This window comes from Tiliqua scincoides, chromosome 5, assembly GCF_035046505.1.
Source record: "Tiliqua scincoides isolate rTilSci1 chromosome 5, rTilSci1.hap2, whole genome shotgun sequence".
Lineage (NCBI taxonomy): Eukaryota > Metazoa > Chordata > Lepidosauria > Squamata > Scincidae > Tiliqua > Tiliqua scincoides.
The window spans coordinates 1647910-1665363 of NC_089825.1; the positions used below are offsets into that span (position 1 = coordinate 1647910).

The 17454-nt window shown below is 47.5% G+C and overlaps 1 protein-coding gene across 1 annotated transcript in view; it reads right to left on the reverse strand.

The window, feature by feature from the left end:
- Positions 1-640: 640 nt before the first annotated feature.
- WNT3A (Wnt family member 3A) overlaps positions 641-17454 on the reverse strand; it is a 95086-nt gene continuing 78272 nt past the window's right edge. The window contains exons 3-4 of the mRNA XM_066627233.1: positions 3011-3276; positions 641-1120 (exon numbers count right to left, since the gene is read on the reverse strand). Coding sequence (XP_066483330.1) covers positions 641-1120; positions 3011-3276 — 746 coding nt within the window. The remainder of the gene's footprint in view (positions 1121-3010; positions 3277-17454) is intronic.

Here is a 17454-nt window from a genome sequence, read left to right on the forward strand (position 1 = left end):
GTCACTTCCTATGAATATGTTACAAGGCGCTATGTCAATCAGTTCAGGCAAAAAAAGTCTGGCCATTCCACTGAGCAAAGAGTCATTTGCAAGTTCCTGCTGTGAAAAGCTGAATGATGGCCTTTGAAAAACACACACCACTTGTTGTTAATTCTGTACATCGACACTTAGCAGTTGCGATACAGTGCGACAGCCCGGGCCGGAATGCAAAGAGTTGTTGTGCTAGGAGCTCCCTCCGTGCTCAGAATGCGCAAACAGGCCATGTTTCAGGAAGGCGCACAACTTTTCAAGGACACTTAGTAGCACAAGTTTTGAGAGAGGAAAGAGGAGACTCCGGAACATTCTGGAAACCTACTAGCCACCCACTATCCAGCTCTATGATGTTGACTGCCTGGTTAAACCAGAGTCCGCTGTAGCGAGGAAGGTCAAACTGGTGGTTTGTTCATTTCTTGGGCTGGAAGGAGTTGCAAGGTCACCTTTCGGGTGCGACAGGCGAGAGGAAATCAGGCCTTTGCTAGCCAACCAACTGTAGCCTCTTTCTTTGTGGGCATTTTTGCTTTCATTCAATCTCAAGAAGTCGACTTTCCCCACAAAAAAAAATTGTCTCCAGTTCTTTGTCCATGACCAAGCGTGTCCTGTTTTACTTGCACGTATGAACGTCATAGACCCGTATGCACTCCTGACAGCTGACGTAGCAACACCAGTGGAAGATGCAGTGGCACTTCTCCTTCCTTTTCTCAGTCCGTGTATTGTGCCCACGCCCGCAGCACAAGAGGTCGCATCCGTCTATCCCGTGCGAGGTAACATTACAGATCCTGTCTCGGGTGCCGAAGGAACCAGTCTCGGGATTCGGCTCGCAGAAGTTGGGCGAGTTCTCGTAGTAGACCAGATCTCTTTCGGTTGGGGCTTTGAAGAAGTTATATTTGGGCCGGAGCGTCTCCACCCAGCCTCGGGACTCCCGGTGCTTCTCCACGACCATCTCCGAAGCGCTGTCGTATTTGTCCTTGAGGTAGTCGCCGATGACCCGGAAGTCAGGCTGGGACCACCAACAGGTCTTCACCTCGCAGCTGCCGGACAATCCATGACACTTGCATTTGAGGTGCATGTGGTCAATGATGGACTGAAAAGACAAGCGAGAAAGGGGTGGGTGGCAGAAGGAGGGACAACATGAGCTTGCCGTGGAAGGAAACATGGAATCTGGCATTTCAAAACAACATCCTGTATCTCAGCATCTTAGGACGGGATCCCTTATTGGGGGGGATAGTACTAAGGCTGTCAGAAAATGCTGTGCCAAGTGGATTTGAAGATCAGAAATGGATTAAGGGGTAGAATCAGTGGCATAGCTAGAGGGGGTGCAAAGCACTGAGCCTTTCAGAGAGCCTCACTGTGACATACAAAGGGCCCCCCCCTTCTGAGCCACTCCAGGGGGTGGGAACAAAATTGAGGCGTATGCCTGGCTCTGAGGGGGAGGGAGGCCCCTTGCACTTTGGAGGCAAATACAGGGAGGCAGGGGTGTGAATGCCTCCATTTTGCTCTCACTGCCTGGAATGGCTCCAAAGGGAGGGGGGCAGCTCCTTGCATGCTGTGGTGAGGCTCCCTGCAAAACTCAGTGCTTTGCACCCCTTCTAACTATGCCACTGGGCAGAATATCAAACAGCCCCTCAATGTTTTGCTCTGTTGTTACCCCCAAGCTCCTGAAAACGTGCAGGGCCAGGCCAAACAGTGGCACACAGGACACTCTAAGAAGCAGCTTGAATGCTCTTTTATGACACACTGCAGAGCCCCTCCTCTGCCCTGCTGCTGTTGCCATCCTGGGAAGAATTCTGGCAGCAAAAGCCTTCCTAGCAGCAGAGGAGATGGAGAATGGAAGTATTCCAAACCCTGGAGGGTTTGCTCTTGGACAGACAGGTTTGTCCACCCAGATAAGGACATACCAGGGATCAACTTTAACACTTTCACTGTTCCTGCTGATCCTGGAATGGTGAAGATGAGCATGGAATATACTGCTACATTATGTGGAGATTGTTGTTAGTTCAGGTGGTTTTAAAAGGCCGCTGGGAATGTGGACTTCCTGTGGCATTTGGTTGTCTGAATGCTGCCCATGGTAATGAGAAAAAAAAACCTCTCTGAACATAGAAAACTAGCATGTCAAGGGAAAATATTCAGTCTAGCCTTCCTCTTAACATAGCTTGAATGCTGTGCTCTTAAAAAGTAAAAGAAAAAAACAAAACAAAAAACCTTGCAAACTGCTACCCACAGTCAAACGGGTACCATTCAAGACAAGTTTTACCATGTGATTCTACTGATTGTGTAACCTGAGCCTAGATTATATTTTGCAAGTGACCTGCTGCACTCTTTGGTTGCTTCAGCACCACCCCCTCCACTTTCCACCTATCTTTCCACCGTCCTCCTGGTTTACAGGGGCAAACTATAGCTTGCCCCTGTATCTGAACCTCCAAACTATGGTTTGTGCTTTTCCTGCAAATCAGGTTTACAATGGATGCATAGAGCATCTTGCCCTGGAGAACGTGGAAGAGGGAGTATGCACCACCGAGGCTTGGTCATGTAACACCAAACTGTGTGACGTTACATGTGTGGTGTGACCTGCAGTGTCAGTCTCTCTAGTAAGAACAGGGGTAGTTCTTAGTACAGCGATTTTCAGCATTTTTCTTCTCTTAGCACATGGTCTTTTCTATGGTCTTTGCCTCTTGCAATGTTACTTCCAGCTTCTGGGAGACTCTTCCAGGTTCTGTGGCTCTGCTTCTAGGGCAACTGCCTGTAGTATCAAATTGCCCTCTTCCTCTTCCGGTTCGCCCATTCATTAGTAGTTTCCCTAGAAACAGAGGTGCAGAACCCGGAAGAGTTTTTCAGCAATTTTCAATCGCTGTGTTCCAAACCCTGGCGGCACACCTGCCGACCTTTTGCAGCACACCGGTTGAAACTCGCTGCCTTAGTTTAATGTGAAAGCTGCGTGGCGGGAAGCAAACAAAAAGCCACCTGTTTTCCTTACAGTTCTGCCAGCTTCATTGTTGTGCCTGTTCATGGCCGACCGAGCGTCCGGCCTGTTCTCACGTGCGTCCGCAAACTCCCGCGACACCATGCTCCCAAATTCCACATCCTCGCTGCAGCCTCCCCATTTCCAGCCTTCTCCCGGAGGACCCTTGTGACGCGTGTCGCAGCCGCAGATGGTGGCCGACCCTTCGGCGCAGGATCTGGTCACTGCAAAAGCCACCCCAGCTGAGGCGATGGCGTGGACAAAGGCCGATTCCCTGGTGGCTGCAGGGAGAGAATTAGCATCATGTCAAGTGCCCAGTACTCAGTGAGGAAAGTGGGTTACTTTGGCAAAGGGCCACATGGCCACAGCTCTTCAGGGGCATGGAAAGATGGAGGATAACACAAACACATTGCAGGTAACCAGAGAAGCAGCCATCTAATATTAATAATAGAGAAGGAAGTTACGTATATGTATCCTGAGATATAGTCCTGCTTTTAAACCATAATTGTTACTATCAATTGCATATCTATCCTGCCTCTCCTCCAAGAAGCTCAGGGTAGCATATGAGGTTCTCTTCTCCCACTTTGGCCTCACAACCATCTTGTGAGAGTGACTGGGCCAAGGTGCCACACCAGACAGCATCAGAGCATCCCTCTTAGTGCCTGCTGTGGTCAGCTTGCTTAGTTTTCACCCTACCCTGAAAATCTTTGAAGTCACCCTTCCAGCTGGGCACGAAGACATCCTTTGCTGCTTGTTCCCAACATCGTGCATTCAAATAAGAACATAAGAAGTGCCTTGCTGGATCAGGCCCAGGGCCCATCTAGTCCAGCTTCCTATATCTCACAGCAGCCCACCAAATGCCCCAAGGAGCACACCCAAGACCACAAGATGCCTGCATCTCTCTGACACTCCCTTGCATCAGGCATTCTATTTACCCTCAAACCCCCCCCCCCCCACGAAGACACCAGACTGCACTTGGGTTTAACTTGGGCCACTTTATTAAACTCAAGTGACCAATTTTTAATGCATGAACCTACTGAACTCACCTTCCCTCCCTCGCCAGTCTGGGGTAGGCGAAAAATCAGCCATCCACCGCCAATTTAGATGACAGAAAACAATTCCTACCCGGCCCTCATGATGAGCAACCAGCTAATCTCAGACTGTACATCCCCATCATGGCTTGTAACCTGTGATGGAGTTTTCCTCTAGAAATCTGTCCAATCCCCTTTCAAAGGCATCCAGGCCAGACATCATCACCACATCCCATGGCAAGGAGTTCCACAGACTAATTACACGCTGGGTAAAAAATATTTTCTTTGGTCTGTTCTAACCCACCAGACACTCAATTTTAGGGGACAACTAGATGCTCACAACTTCTGCTCTTGAATCTCCCGTTCAGCTATTGTGGCTATTGTGACATTTTTAGTCCTTGGATGCTACAAATGGTCCAGGATAAAGAGCGAACTTGCCTGAAAAAGTTATGGGAATGAGTTCCTGGACTCAGCTACTCTTGACACCTATTTGGTGAATTTCTGAGGTGGCTCTGAGTGCTTGTTTTTCACCAGCAGGGCAGTTTCCAAATAGGAGGCTTGGACTACATGCAGAGTGTGCACTTACGGTGTTGAAAACTGGTAATTGAGCCGCCCCAAGGGAAAATAGTTTTGTGATCTTTCTGATACTGAAGTGACAATTCACTATACAGAACTCGGCAGGGAGTGGAGATTTCCCCACAAGGCAGGCTGCAGAACATGCTCAGCAGAACGCAAGTTATCCTACGAGTCAGGGAAGGCCATTTTGTGCATCTCTGTGTTCCCACCGCATGCCTACCAGCTGCTTTCCCAGGTCTTTCTTATGAAAAGCTTCAAGGATGGTGAACTCAGAGCCTCAGTGAGCAGTTGCTTCAATCAGTGGCATAGCTAGAGGGGGTGCAAAGCATTAAGTTTTGCAGGGAGCCTCACCATGGTGTGCAAGCATTCTTCCCTCCCTTTCAAAATCAGGCATTCCACCTCTGTTTTGCTCCCATCACCAGAATGGCTCCAAAGGGGAGGGGGAAGGGCCGCTTGCATGCCGCAATGAGGCTCCCTGGAAAACCTAGTGCTTCGTACCCCCTCTAGCTACACCACTGGCTCCAATGAGCTCCATACGTCTCGCAATTTTTCAGCATCAGATAAAATAGATGGTGTGAAGTTTGCAATGCGATCTGATGTATGAATTCATTGGACTGTGTTTGGCATAGCTTAGTTGCCCAGGCAAGTTGATGTTGCAAGTCATCATGCAAAATGATGCATGTGTATGCACCAGGACCAAAAGTTATTCCTGCCACCTCTCCAGAGTTTGGAGTAAATATGAACTTAAAAGCAGCCTTTCTAGATCAGGCTCGGGGCCTGATCCTATCCAAGTTTCCAGCTCTGATGCAGCCCCAAAGTAAGGGAACAAATGTTCTTTTATCTTGAGGAGGTCTCCCTGTTGGCACAGCTGCATCAGTGTTGGATAGGATTGGGCCCTCAGTATCCTTCCAGAGGCTAGTGGGCCTCTGGAAAGCCCACTGGCAAAACGAGAAAGCTCTCTCCTGTTGCTGGTTTCTAGCAACTGGTATTTAGGGTACACTGCACTTGGAAGTTCCATATAGCCACAATGGCCAATTACATTGATAGGCCTATCATTCATGAATTTATCTAATTCCCCTTTTAGTTTGCAGCAATAAATTAAAATCCCACTGAAACAACTTAAAGTCCTAATCCATCAACTCAAACAGACAGTAACCCCCTCTGCCAACTTAACCCTGCCCCCCTCTAAGGCCAACCCAAAGAGAATGGTCTAAGCTAAAGAATGTAAGAGGAACCCTGCTGTATACAGTGTACGTATCCCAGCATCCTCCTTCCAGGCTGGTCAGCCGCATGCTTCTGAAAGGCCACAAACTCCAAGTAGGGGGTGAAGGCAGGATCTGTCCCTTGCTGCTTGCCCCACCCATCAGCCCTTGCTCAGAGGTCTCCTGCCCTGTATATGTAGTGCCACTTAGCTGGCGTGGTTGATAGCCACTTCTAAGACTAACAGTCTCCAAGGGGAGGGTTCACTCTTGCTCAAAAGTGGTGCCCTGGCAGTATTAAAAGAGCACTCTGGCTTAGGTTGTCACGGGAGGAATTATGAATCTTAGACCTTAGCCGCTGAGGGCTGTGTCACGCAAAGCATCTGTGCCCGTGTCTGTCTATCAAGGGCAGATGTTGGTGTCTGGGTGGGGCTGATCCCTGGCATTGCACATCTACCTAAAAGCAGGCAGCTGTGTTCTTCAGCATCTGATGCTTTTGAACACTCATCAAGGGCTGCTCCCCAGTGTGGTCATCCACACACTCCTCCAAGATTTTGGGCGTGGACCTTTAACCTTAATTTAGTCCTTAATATCATGTGCCCCGATTCAAAATCCACAGGCATATTCACACAGGACATTAAATGCTTCACTGAGTCTCTCTCCTGTTTACACTCTTCTTTTTCTTTTTTTCGACAAAAGTTTGCAAGGTAGTTTCACATAACATAAGGTGCTCTAAACCTCTAGCACAGTGTTTCTCACATATTTAGCTCTGGGACCCACCGGGACAGAATGAGAATCTGTCGGGACCCACCGGAAGTGATGTCATGACTGGAAGTAACATCATCAAGCAGGAAAATGTTTAGCTATCCTAGGCTACAATTCTACCCACACTTACCCAGGAGTAAGTTTCCATTACTATCATTGTTAATATATATAGCAGTTTGTTAAAAGTGCAGGTCTATAACATTTCCCCCAATGCAGTCACATCTCATGGTAGTATCAAGTCTAATATATTAAAAATAAAATATTGAAATTAATGGGGACCCACCTGAAATTGTCTTGCGACCCACCTAATGGGTCCTGACCCACAGTTTGAGAAACACTGTTCTAGCAGATCTGTTCAATTGCCATGGGCCATGGCTCCTAATAAACAAATACCATAGCTCTTAAAAACATAACAGCATGGACACACTTAAAGGATACAGCCCCTAGCCACCAGCTAGCTATCTGTACACAAATATACAGAACAAGAGGAAAACTGACAGGATTGTAGTGGATCATGATTTGGGATGGCAGCTTTTTTCAGACACGTACCTAGACATTGTTCAGAAGTGGGATGGGCTCAGAGCACTGAGAATTGTAGATCTCCTATGACAGAGTTAAGAAAATATATCAGGGACCTCTAACAAAGGGCTGTTGGTCTCTTCATGGCAAAGCTACAGTGTCCAGTGTTCTTAGGGAAAAGCTGTGCCCCAAATTAGCTTCAGACTGGCTCCAGAACAAGTTATAATTCATAGAGTGGATAAAGCAGACAAAAGTTTTTAAAGGGCATATATGCTCTCATGGCCTCAGTCTTGATTTTGCATTTTCCAGTTTTGGAAATGTCTGAAAGGGTCTGTGAGGTGTATTGTTTAGAGTGTCAGATTTGGGGTAGGGGTCCTGCAGAACCCCACAATGATGTTCCGGGGGAAGGCCTTAGGCCAGTTATCACTCCCTGACTGACATACCTTCTGTAAAGGTATTTTATAAAGATTGTTGCAAAGGTAAAATGGAGAGTGGGGAGTTTGTACATTGCCATGAGCTCCTTGGAGGAATGGCCAGACAGAAATGTAGCTAATATCAAAACCACTTTCAATTTCATTTCCAAAAACTGATTCCCTCCCCAATCACCACCCCAAACTTTTAAATAAATGAATGAAATGGAGTCCTCATTGCAAAGTCTGTGCTAAAGAGAGTTATTGGTAAATCTCTACACAAAGCTGTGCGACCACTGGATTTACCTCCCTCGTGGCTGGGGTACCAGGTTCAACATTGACGCAGGGGTGGTGCTGGTTTTTTGTTGGGGGGGGGGCGAGAAACCCTCGGATATTTGTGAATCACTTCCTGCCAATAAGAAGCAGTTTGTTTAAACTCCCCTCTCTGCCAATGCCTAATAGCCGCCTGACCCTCTTTAGTGCTTTGGAGAGCTTGCTAGGTCAGTGCCTGGGGCGATGTGGGCTGTGAGAATGGAGAAAGCCTGGTGGAGGAGATGCAGATCAACTGGAGGAAAAGCATGCACATGTAATGGAAATGAGGGGTTATTAAGGTGCCATATAAAAATGTAAGAGCCTCCACAGAGATAAGAGGCGGGAGAGCGCAGAGCTTATTTGTCAGCCCGCCTGGGTGGTTCTTGGTAGCTGCAGAAGAGACGGGGCTGCAGGTTGCAACTTGACATGAGGGCTTCTGGAAAGTCAGCTGGTTGGGAGCAGAATGATGGGGAGGAATCCTTCCCTAGAGGGAGCATTCCTAGCAGGGGAGCACAAAACCACAGAGCTTCTCACGCCTCATCCCCAACAGTCGAAGCCCCAAAGGGGTTCCAAGGCTTCTAGGAAATGCAGGCGCAGAATGGGAAGGCTTTGTGAACAGGTCCAGCTTCTGGGGTGGGTGTCAGGCAAGAGGAAGGAGAAACAGGGGCAAGCCACAGCTTTGGAAAGTGTTGAGATGGCAAGGTGGGGGGGATAGAAAGAGGAGCTGGCCATGGAACTCTTTCCATCTTAATGGGAATCTCCCTTGTTCAAATATCCTGCTTGCCAAGGCGATGCCCGGGAAGGGCTCATGGGCTGCTCCTCACTTCCCTTGCCATATATTTACTGAACATATTGATTTGTTGTTTACTTAGGGCTCAATCCTATCCAGCTTTCCAGCAGGGATACAGTTGTGCTAATGGGCGTGTGCTGCCTCCTGCAGTGGGGGGGGGGCAGTCACAGAAATCTTCTCAAGGTAAGGGATGATTGTTCCCTTGCCTTGGGGTTGCATTGCTATGCTGGGGGCAGTTGGCTACATCCTGGCGCCAAACACAGACTTCTGAGATGCAGCACTGCCCTCAGAGGAGGTTCTTGATTGTGTGTCCCTGCATGAGTTCCTGCTCTGGACTTGCCTCCTTGAGGTCAGAAGCCACACCCAGAGCAAGTCACAGAAAACGGTTTTTATTTATTTATACAGGTATTTATATACCGCCTTTCTTTGGTCTTTGGATTTTTACAATTGAATAGTTCTCGTCTTTCATAGAACTCCCGTTCCAGCTGGATTCCTTCCCGGCCTGGCCTCTCTCTGGCCCTTTGCCTCCCACGCTCCACTTGACGGCAACTCCTCTCTGCCATCGAGGGTCAGCGCATCAGTATATCAGCGTGTCGTCAGTTCTCGGGTACTTCCGGTTGTTTCGAACTGGCAGCCTCAGATCTTCAGGCACACAAGGCGGCAGCTCTACCAACTGAGCCAGACCTCCTGCTCCTCCTCCTCCAGACCACTTTACAAAGTGATTAATGTGCAACACCAAAGCCGAGCTATTGGCGGGAGGCCCAGCTGCAGACGGACTCAGGCTGGCTGAAGTCAAAGGTGCCAGGACACAGAGCAGCACTCCAGGCATTTTGCTGCCACATGCAGAGCACCAAGTGAGGCCCACCTCCCTTCCTCTCACTTTTCCCTCCTATTAAAACCACACCCCAGTTTTTGGAAGGATTTCCGCTCCAGACTCCAACCTCCAGAGGGAAAAGGAAAAGAGAGACTTGGGGGCTGGCTGGGGTCAGTGATCCTGGCTCACAGGGGCGATTGCTCTGGGATCCAATACTTCCATTGCTCTTGGCTGGCACACTCTTCAAAGCAAAGCGTTCAGGTGGGGGGAGGCTTGAGAGAACTGCGCCTCCCATTGTGATTCAGAAACACAGTTTGCTTCCCTTGCCAGAAGTCTGAGACACCCTTTGATAAACAACAGCCTTGGCATACCTGGAGATGGCCTGCCTCCTCTGCTGGTGCACTGAAATGGGACACAAGAGCAACAGAACCTCACCTCAGTGTCAGAAGCGGCTCAGTCAATATTTGGTTTCCAACGTTCCCAATATTTTTGCCGAAAGCAAACTTCCCAACGCCTGGATCCGCCTCCCTCTTTCGGATGGAAGCATGGCATGACTGCACTCCCGCCCCTGGGCACCCCCGCCCACACATTCGCAGCATTCTCAATAAATCCAGCCCATGCCAAAGACTTATTTCTTCCCTGGGATGATTTTCATCTCACCCTGGTGCACTGCCAAGGTTTAATAGTTTTGATTACTGAGCTATCTGTTCCTGTGCAACCATAAAAGCCTCTAAAACAGACATTTATTCTCCATCTTTCCTCTCTCCTGGGAAAAAAGGTGTCTCTGCAAGGGAATTTCCCATGCACCCCATGTCATCAGAGTCCATATACTGATGCGATGCACACCAGCTCAGGTCCTACAAAACAGTCCTTCAGGTCAGTGGTGTACCGAGGTCATTTAGCACCCGAGGCCCATAAATTTTTGGCACCCTATGACAAAATTATTTTGTAACATGAAATGAATAATAATAATAATGGCCAGACAAAAAGTACAGACAGTGAACATTTCCTTTCATTGAATTTTATCTGTCTGTCTTTCTGTCTGTCCACACACATTAACTTTGTAAGTTTGTACATTTATATTTGTATATTTATATATAACTTCATATATTTAATATCAATACATATGCTTCTCTTGCGGGCGGCTGCAGGCAGAGCTAGCCAAATCATGGCTGCAGACAGAGTCACTGTCGCCTCCACCACCATCTTGAGGTGGCCTCTTGGACACCCCTCTAAGAACATAAGAACCTAAGAACAGCTCCACTGGATCAGGCCATGGCCCATCCAGTCCAGCTTCCTGTATCTCACAGCAGCCCACCAAATGCCCCAGGGAGCACACCAGATAACAAGAGACCTCATCCCGGTGCCCTCCCTTGCATCTGGCATTCTGACATAGCCCATTTCTAAAATCAGGAGGTTGCACATACGCATCATGGCTTGTAACCCATAATGGATTTTTCCTGCAGAAACTTGTCCAATCCCCTTTTAAAGGCATCCAGGCCAGATGCCGTCACCACATCCTGCGGCAAGGAGTTCCACAGACCGACCACACGCTGAGTAAAGAAATATTTTCTTTTGTCTGTCCTAACCCTCCCAAGACTCAATTTTAGTGGATGTCCCCTGGTTCTGGTGTTATGTGAGAGTGTAAAGAGCATCTCCCTATCCACTCTGTCCATCCCCTGCATAATTTTGTATGTCTCAATCACGTCCCCCCTCAGGCGTCTCTTTTCTAGGCTGAAGAGGCCCAAACGCCATAGCCTTTCCTCATAAGGAAGGTGCCCCAACCCCGTAATCATCTTAGTCGCTCTCTTCTGCACCTTTTCCATTTCCACTATGTCTTTTTTGAGATGCGGCGACCAGAACTGGACACAATACTCCAGGTGTGGCCTGGAGGCTGGCACCTGGGATCAGCCCCCCATGCCACCCTCTTCATATGCCACTGCTTGCTTATGAAGTGTGTGGACAGGTAGCCCTTTGCAGTGGCTTAATAAGAACAGGGAAGAACTTTCATCCAATCACAGCAGTGGATGGAAAGTTCTGGTTTGTTCTGCACCAGCTTTATGTCCCAGGGGAGCATGGTGCGCTGAACCCAAGTTGTCTCCTTGTTCTCAGCTGGACAGGACTTTTCACACATGATCTTCATTGCCACTGCTCCGCTCCCAGACGTTTGGGCACTATTGTTCCAAATGAAAGACTTCCCTTGGTTTTCTGGATAAAGTCCTCTGTTGATATACTTTAATGGGATGTAACAAGGCCTTGTTACATTCATTGTAACAAGAACATTGGAACAAAACGGCTAGTATTATAATGCCGTTGTACAAATCTATGGTAAGGCCACACCTGGAGTATTGTGTCCAGTTCTGGTCGCGGCATCTCAAAAAAGACATGGTGGAAATGGAAAAGGTGCAAAAGAGAGTGACTAAGATGATTACGGGGCTGGGGCACCTTCCTTATGAGGAAAGGCTACGGAGTTTGGGCCTCTTCAGCCTAGAAACGAGACGCCTGAGGGGGGACGTGATTGAGACATACAAAATCATGCAGGGATGGACAGAGTGGACAGAGAGACACTCTTTTCCCTCTCACATAACACCAGAACCAGGGGACATCCACAAAAGCTGAGTGTTGGGAGGGTTAGGACAGACAAAAGAAAGTATTTCTTTACTCAGTGTGTGGTCAGTCTGTGGAACTCCTTGCCACTGGATGTGGTGATGGCATCTGGCCTGGATGCCTTTAAAAGGGGATTGGACAAGTTTCTGGAGGAAAAATCCATTATGGGTTACAAGCCATGATGCGTATGTGCAACCTCCTGATTTTAGAAATGGGCTATGTCAGAATGCTAGAAATTGGCTACGTCAGAATGCCAGAAGCAAGGGAGGGCACCAGGATGCAGGTCTCTTGTTATCTGGTGTGCTCCCTGGAGCATTTGGTGGGCCACTGTGAGATACAGGAAGCTGGACTAGATGGGCCTATGGCCTGATCCAGCGGGGCTCTTCTTATGTTCTTATGTTCTTAACAATGAGTCTGGTTGGCATTCTGGACAATGCTTTGTTACATCCAATGTCTGAAGGCACAGATTTTCCTCAGGAGGCGTAATAAGAGCACTTCCATCAGATAAACACCTATTTGCTTGACTGAGGGAAAGTTATTAAGATGGCAATTCACGCCAGGCAGAAGCGTAGCTTGGGAGGGCATGGAAATTACAGCAAGCTCCCCAATGCTCTATGTAAGCAGTTTCTCCCCTTGCCAGTGAAGCCATTCTGGGCAGTGACGACAATGCGCAGGCCTTAAGTTACGGTTGATTCAACAAAAAATTTTTTTAGAATCTGTTGGGCTCCTAAATGTTTGTTTAGTAAGGGACTTATCTAGGAATTGGATTGTTGGCAATGTGGTGAGCATAATGCATCATTTCGACACATGTTTTGGTCTTGTGCTGTTATACAAACTTTTTGGCTAGAGGTCACTAGTAGTATCAATCAGGTTTTGGTGAAATCAATGTTCTTTATAGATATGTATATTCTTTTGAATTATATACCGACTTTATGGAAACTTTCTCAAGGACAACAAAGATGGACTCTCTGCACCCCAATAATAGCAAAAAGACTTATACTTAAAACTTGGAAGGACAAATGCCTGCGCACTATCACCCAAGGGAGGGAGGATCACCTGGAACAAATCTGTATTTGAATCTGTTGCATACAGAAGACAATTTCATGTTGATACATTTCTTGATATTTGGAAACTCTTGTTTAGATATTTCTATATAGTTTTTTTAATTGTTCGTATTTTTCTCTCATTTGTGTTGTTTTCACTTTTTTCTTTTTTTCTTTATAGACAATATTATGTACTAAAATCATACTTCTTGTATTACATTATTCACTAATAAAAAGAAAATTTTAAAAAAAGATATCAGTGGATAGCATCTACCTATCTAAATGTATTTTATTCCACACTTTCCACCCCTCAAGGGCAGTTAACGACATAATTTAAAACAGAGAAACATTTAAAAGTTTCACCATAAAAATAATCACAAAAAAGGAGGTGCAAACAAATACATGAGAGACAAATAACCCAGAATGGAGGTCCAAAAAGAAGATGAAAAGCAGCTGAAGGTGAACCAGAACAAACAGTTCTTTGCTGCCTGATTGATCACAGACAGTAGTGGGCCATCTGGGCTTCCCTGGGAAGAGAGGTCCACAGCCTCAGTGTGGCCAATGAGATGGCCTATCACACATCCTCACTGAGCAGAGCAGGGCCTCTGAGGTTGAAGGCAGTGCCCAGGCAGGTTCATGCAGGTGAAGATGATCTTTCAGGTATCCAGGCCACAAGCCAAGTAGGGCTTTAAAGGTCATAACCAGCACTGAATCACACTGAAATCACATTGAATTACCCAGAAATACACCAGCAGTCAGGGAAGTGGACAAAGCACCAGCATAATGCAACCAGACCAATGGCCCCCTCCCCACAGAATCCTGGCTGCAGCATTTTGAACCAGTGGGAGCTTCTGATTCAGAACATCCTCACTGGTTCCCCACCCCTGCAGATTGGGGTTACCTAAACTCTATTAGATAATGATTCATCCATGACAAAGGACATAATCACACACCCCTCACCCTCTGATCATCATCATCTTGCCCAGTAGCAAACACCAGACCCATGGTGTGCCCTGTTCTGCAAGTGAGGCCAGATACGAGCAAAGAGCAACCCATTGTTGTCATGGTGGCCACCAACTCCTGAGCTGCAGCAGACAAGGGGGCATCACTGTGGACACTGAAATCCCCCCAGATAATCCGCCTGGGGCTCAGCGGCTCCGTTTTGCTCCCCCTGCCAGGAATGGCTCCGAAGGGAGGGGCTGCTTGCCCGCCCCGCTGAGCCTCTCCTCCAGGCTGGGCACTCTGTCCCCCTCCAGCTACGCCACCGCCTGTTTCACAAATCCATTGCCTATTGAATAAGTTCATAGAAACCCAAACCAAACCAAACCAGATAACTGCCTGTTCTAAAATGCTTCAACACCAAGGGTAGATTGCACATAGGCAGGTACATAAGCTACAACTGCCATAGTCGTATTCTGAGCTTAACCGCTCTCTCCAAAGTGAGCCCCGAAACAAAGTCTCCCCACACAGACTGATATTTAAAACTTGGCAAGTGTCTGGAGGTCCCAAAGGCGTGAAGCAGCCTGCATGCTCTTGCTGACCGAACAAGTTACCCTGGGAAGTTCTGGCATAAGCTCCTGGTAGTGTCAAAATGAAAATCTGGACAGGTCTTTGTCAAGGAACGTGAAGGTGGGCTCACTGTGCGCACGTTTTCCATGGGAAAAGCTGGGGGGTGGTGTTTGTCAAACTGAAGAACTGGCTGATCACTGCATTTGCATTTGGACAAGAATTTGTATCAGATCAAATTGGTGAGTGGTCTGAATAGATTTTTGGGGAAGGGCCTGTTATTGTACTGTGTGGTTTGGCTCATGTGCTGGATTCCAATGCACAGACGACGATGCCTTCTAGGAGCCAGATCGTTGGTCCACCTAAGTCAGAACAGTCCACTCTGACTGTGGCATTGGCTCCCCAGGACCCAGACAGAGTTCTTCCCAGCCCTACCTGCAGATGGCAGGGATTGAACCTGGGTCTCACTTACCCTCAGGATGACTGCAATGGGAAAAGAAATATATAAGAATGGCTTGGCTGAATCACTCCAAGGTTGAGCTCTCCAGCCAGATGCCCCCATCAGCTCACAAACAGAGCCTGCCTATATTGTGTTCCCAGCACCTGATACTCAGAGTTCCACCTCTTCTCTGCTATGGTGCTACAAGGGCTTGACAAGGGAGGCCTCTGTTTGAATTCCTGTATAGCCTCTGATGTTGCTCAGGCCAGTCACACTCTTTCAATTCAATGGATCCCATTGGGTTGTTGTGAGAGGAAAAGCCAGAGTGTCTGTGAACTCCTTCAGAGAAGGATCATCCAGAGACAGAATAAGGAGATGCAAGAAGACTCAATTTGCTTCCCATGGCATCTCACTTTGAATAGACCTGGATTCTGTGAATGAATCTAGAGCTTTGAAAGCCATTTGTGCTGTTGAACATCACCACAAAACTGCTTCGGGGTCATCCAAGAACAGACCTGCCTTGTAGTGGGAAATTGGAGCTGATTTTTTTAGTTCCTACCAAATAGACTGTGTTGAGTGTTGCACCTCAGGGCAGGGGATTGGGTGGACCAAGCTGTTCTGGTAGGTCCTCTCCAACAAAGGGAACTGAGGGCAAGTTTCTTCCAAATTGTGATTCTACCTCTACTACCAACAAATTGCTTGGGCAACCTTGTCACCCCCAGCTGCCTGACCTTATTTCCATGGGAAGCAGCTCCTCGAGGGTCTTCTCTGCAACTTTGGGAAAACACACACATGTAATCCCCTCCCCCACCCTACAGAAAATCATTTTCTGTGATCAGCAGACTCTGAGAACAAAAGGATCGCCCTGAGCCCACCTGAGAATGGAGCGCAAGGCTCCATCCCACTTGGCATGATTCCTCTTGACAGCCCAGCTTGGTTGGTGTGGCAAGTCTTCCTTATTACCTGCTGGGGGGAATGAATCCCCTTTTGTCATGGAGGTGTCACGGCTTGTTAGGCCAACAATGGCCCCAGATATTTTATATGAAGTTTGCCCTTGCCACTGATTAGCAAGAACGAACCAAGTCATAGCAACCTGGAACTATGCGTTGGCCGGGCCCCGTCGCCAGCCGAAAGGGAAATCCCTATTCAAATGGTTTAATAAAACAATCTAAAGGGCGTGTGAATCGTGAAAAGCATTTTCACTTTTTCTCTTTAGCTTAATCTCCTGGTCTCTGGGATATTGTGCTCTGAGCAGACCCCAGCAGGGTGCGGGCTAAGGTCCCCCATCAAGTCTTTCTACGGCCCCTTTTCTCTATGAGTTAATGATATACTGGTGTGATTGCCTCCCACAGCAAGGAGAAACACGCATTTGATGAAAAGGACGGACCTCCGAACACATCCTAAAAGGCAACAATTTCTCATAGAAAGGTCACAGGTCATAACCTGTGTTTTGGGGAATGTCTACTGGTCTCCTTTCAAAAGATGGCTGGAGCTCAGGATTGTTCACAAGGGCCTTAACACACACCCATGTACATCCACAGAGACACAGAGACACTCGCCTGAATTCCAGCTCTAATCATTTCCACAACCTCCTTCAATTGCGCAGTTAATTTCTGTCCATAAGATGTTGTGAGCACAGATATTCGCTACGATAGCCAAGAATGGGACAGGAAGATCTGAGTTGAAATCCTCATTCAGTTATGAAGCTTCCTGGGTCACCTAACCTTGGTCACCTTAGGCCAGTCACCTAAGCCACCTCACAGGGTTGTTGTGAGGATAAAAAGAGAGGCAGGAGCCATGTGTTGAGCCCTGGTTCCTTGGAGGACAGAAAATACATAAATATGGAAAATAAATAAGAGGGAAAACCTGAGATTTGATCCAGCATTTGACCAACTGTGTGTACAAGCGCATTACAAGCTGGACTGCACTGTGGGTGAAGCACACACTGCTGAAATAGATCACCAGTGTTTAAATATAGTGTCTGTTTTCACCCTAAAGTGAAACAAAGAGGCAACGAAAATGTCCCATATGGACATATTTAACAGAGATGTCAATAAATTAAAAATGTTGACTGGTCTTCTGAGCAGTGGCATCTCTATGGTGTGCATCTTCCGATGTAGGAGGTCAGCACATCACCCCCATGCAGTGGGGGGGCAACACCCCAGGCGGTAGGTATGGTGATATACTATCGACCCACCCACTCAGGGTGATTAGATGTCATGACCGCAGAAGAGGACAAGGCACCCCAAAATGTAGGACACCCAAGAAAAAAGTTGGACACGACAAAATAAAAGCGAATAACACCTGCATGTTGATGTCATGTGGTTAATTTAAACACTATATTACTAATTATGAAATTTAAAACTATATTACATAGAATTTATTACATATACTTTATTAATTACAGGAAGGCTATGCACTGCCTGCAGGGCCCCGCTCACAGGGAAA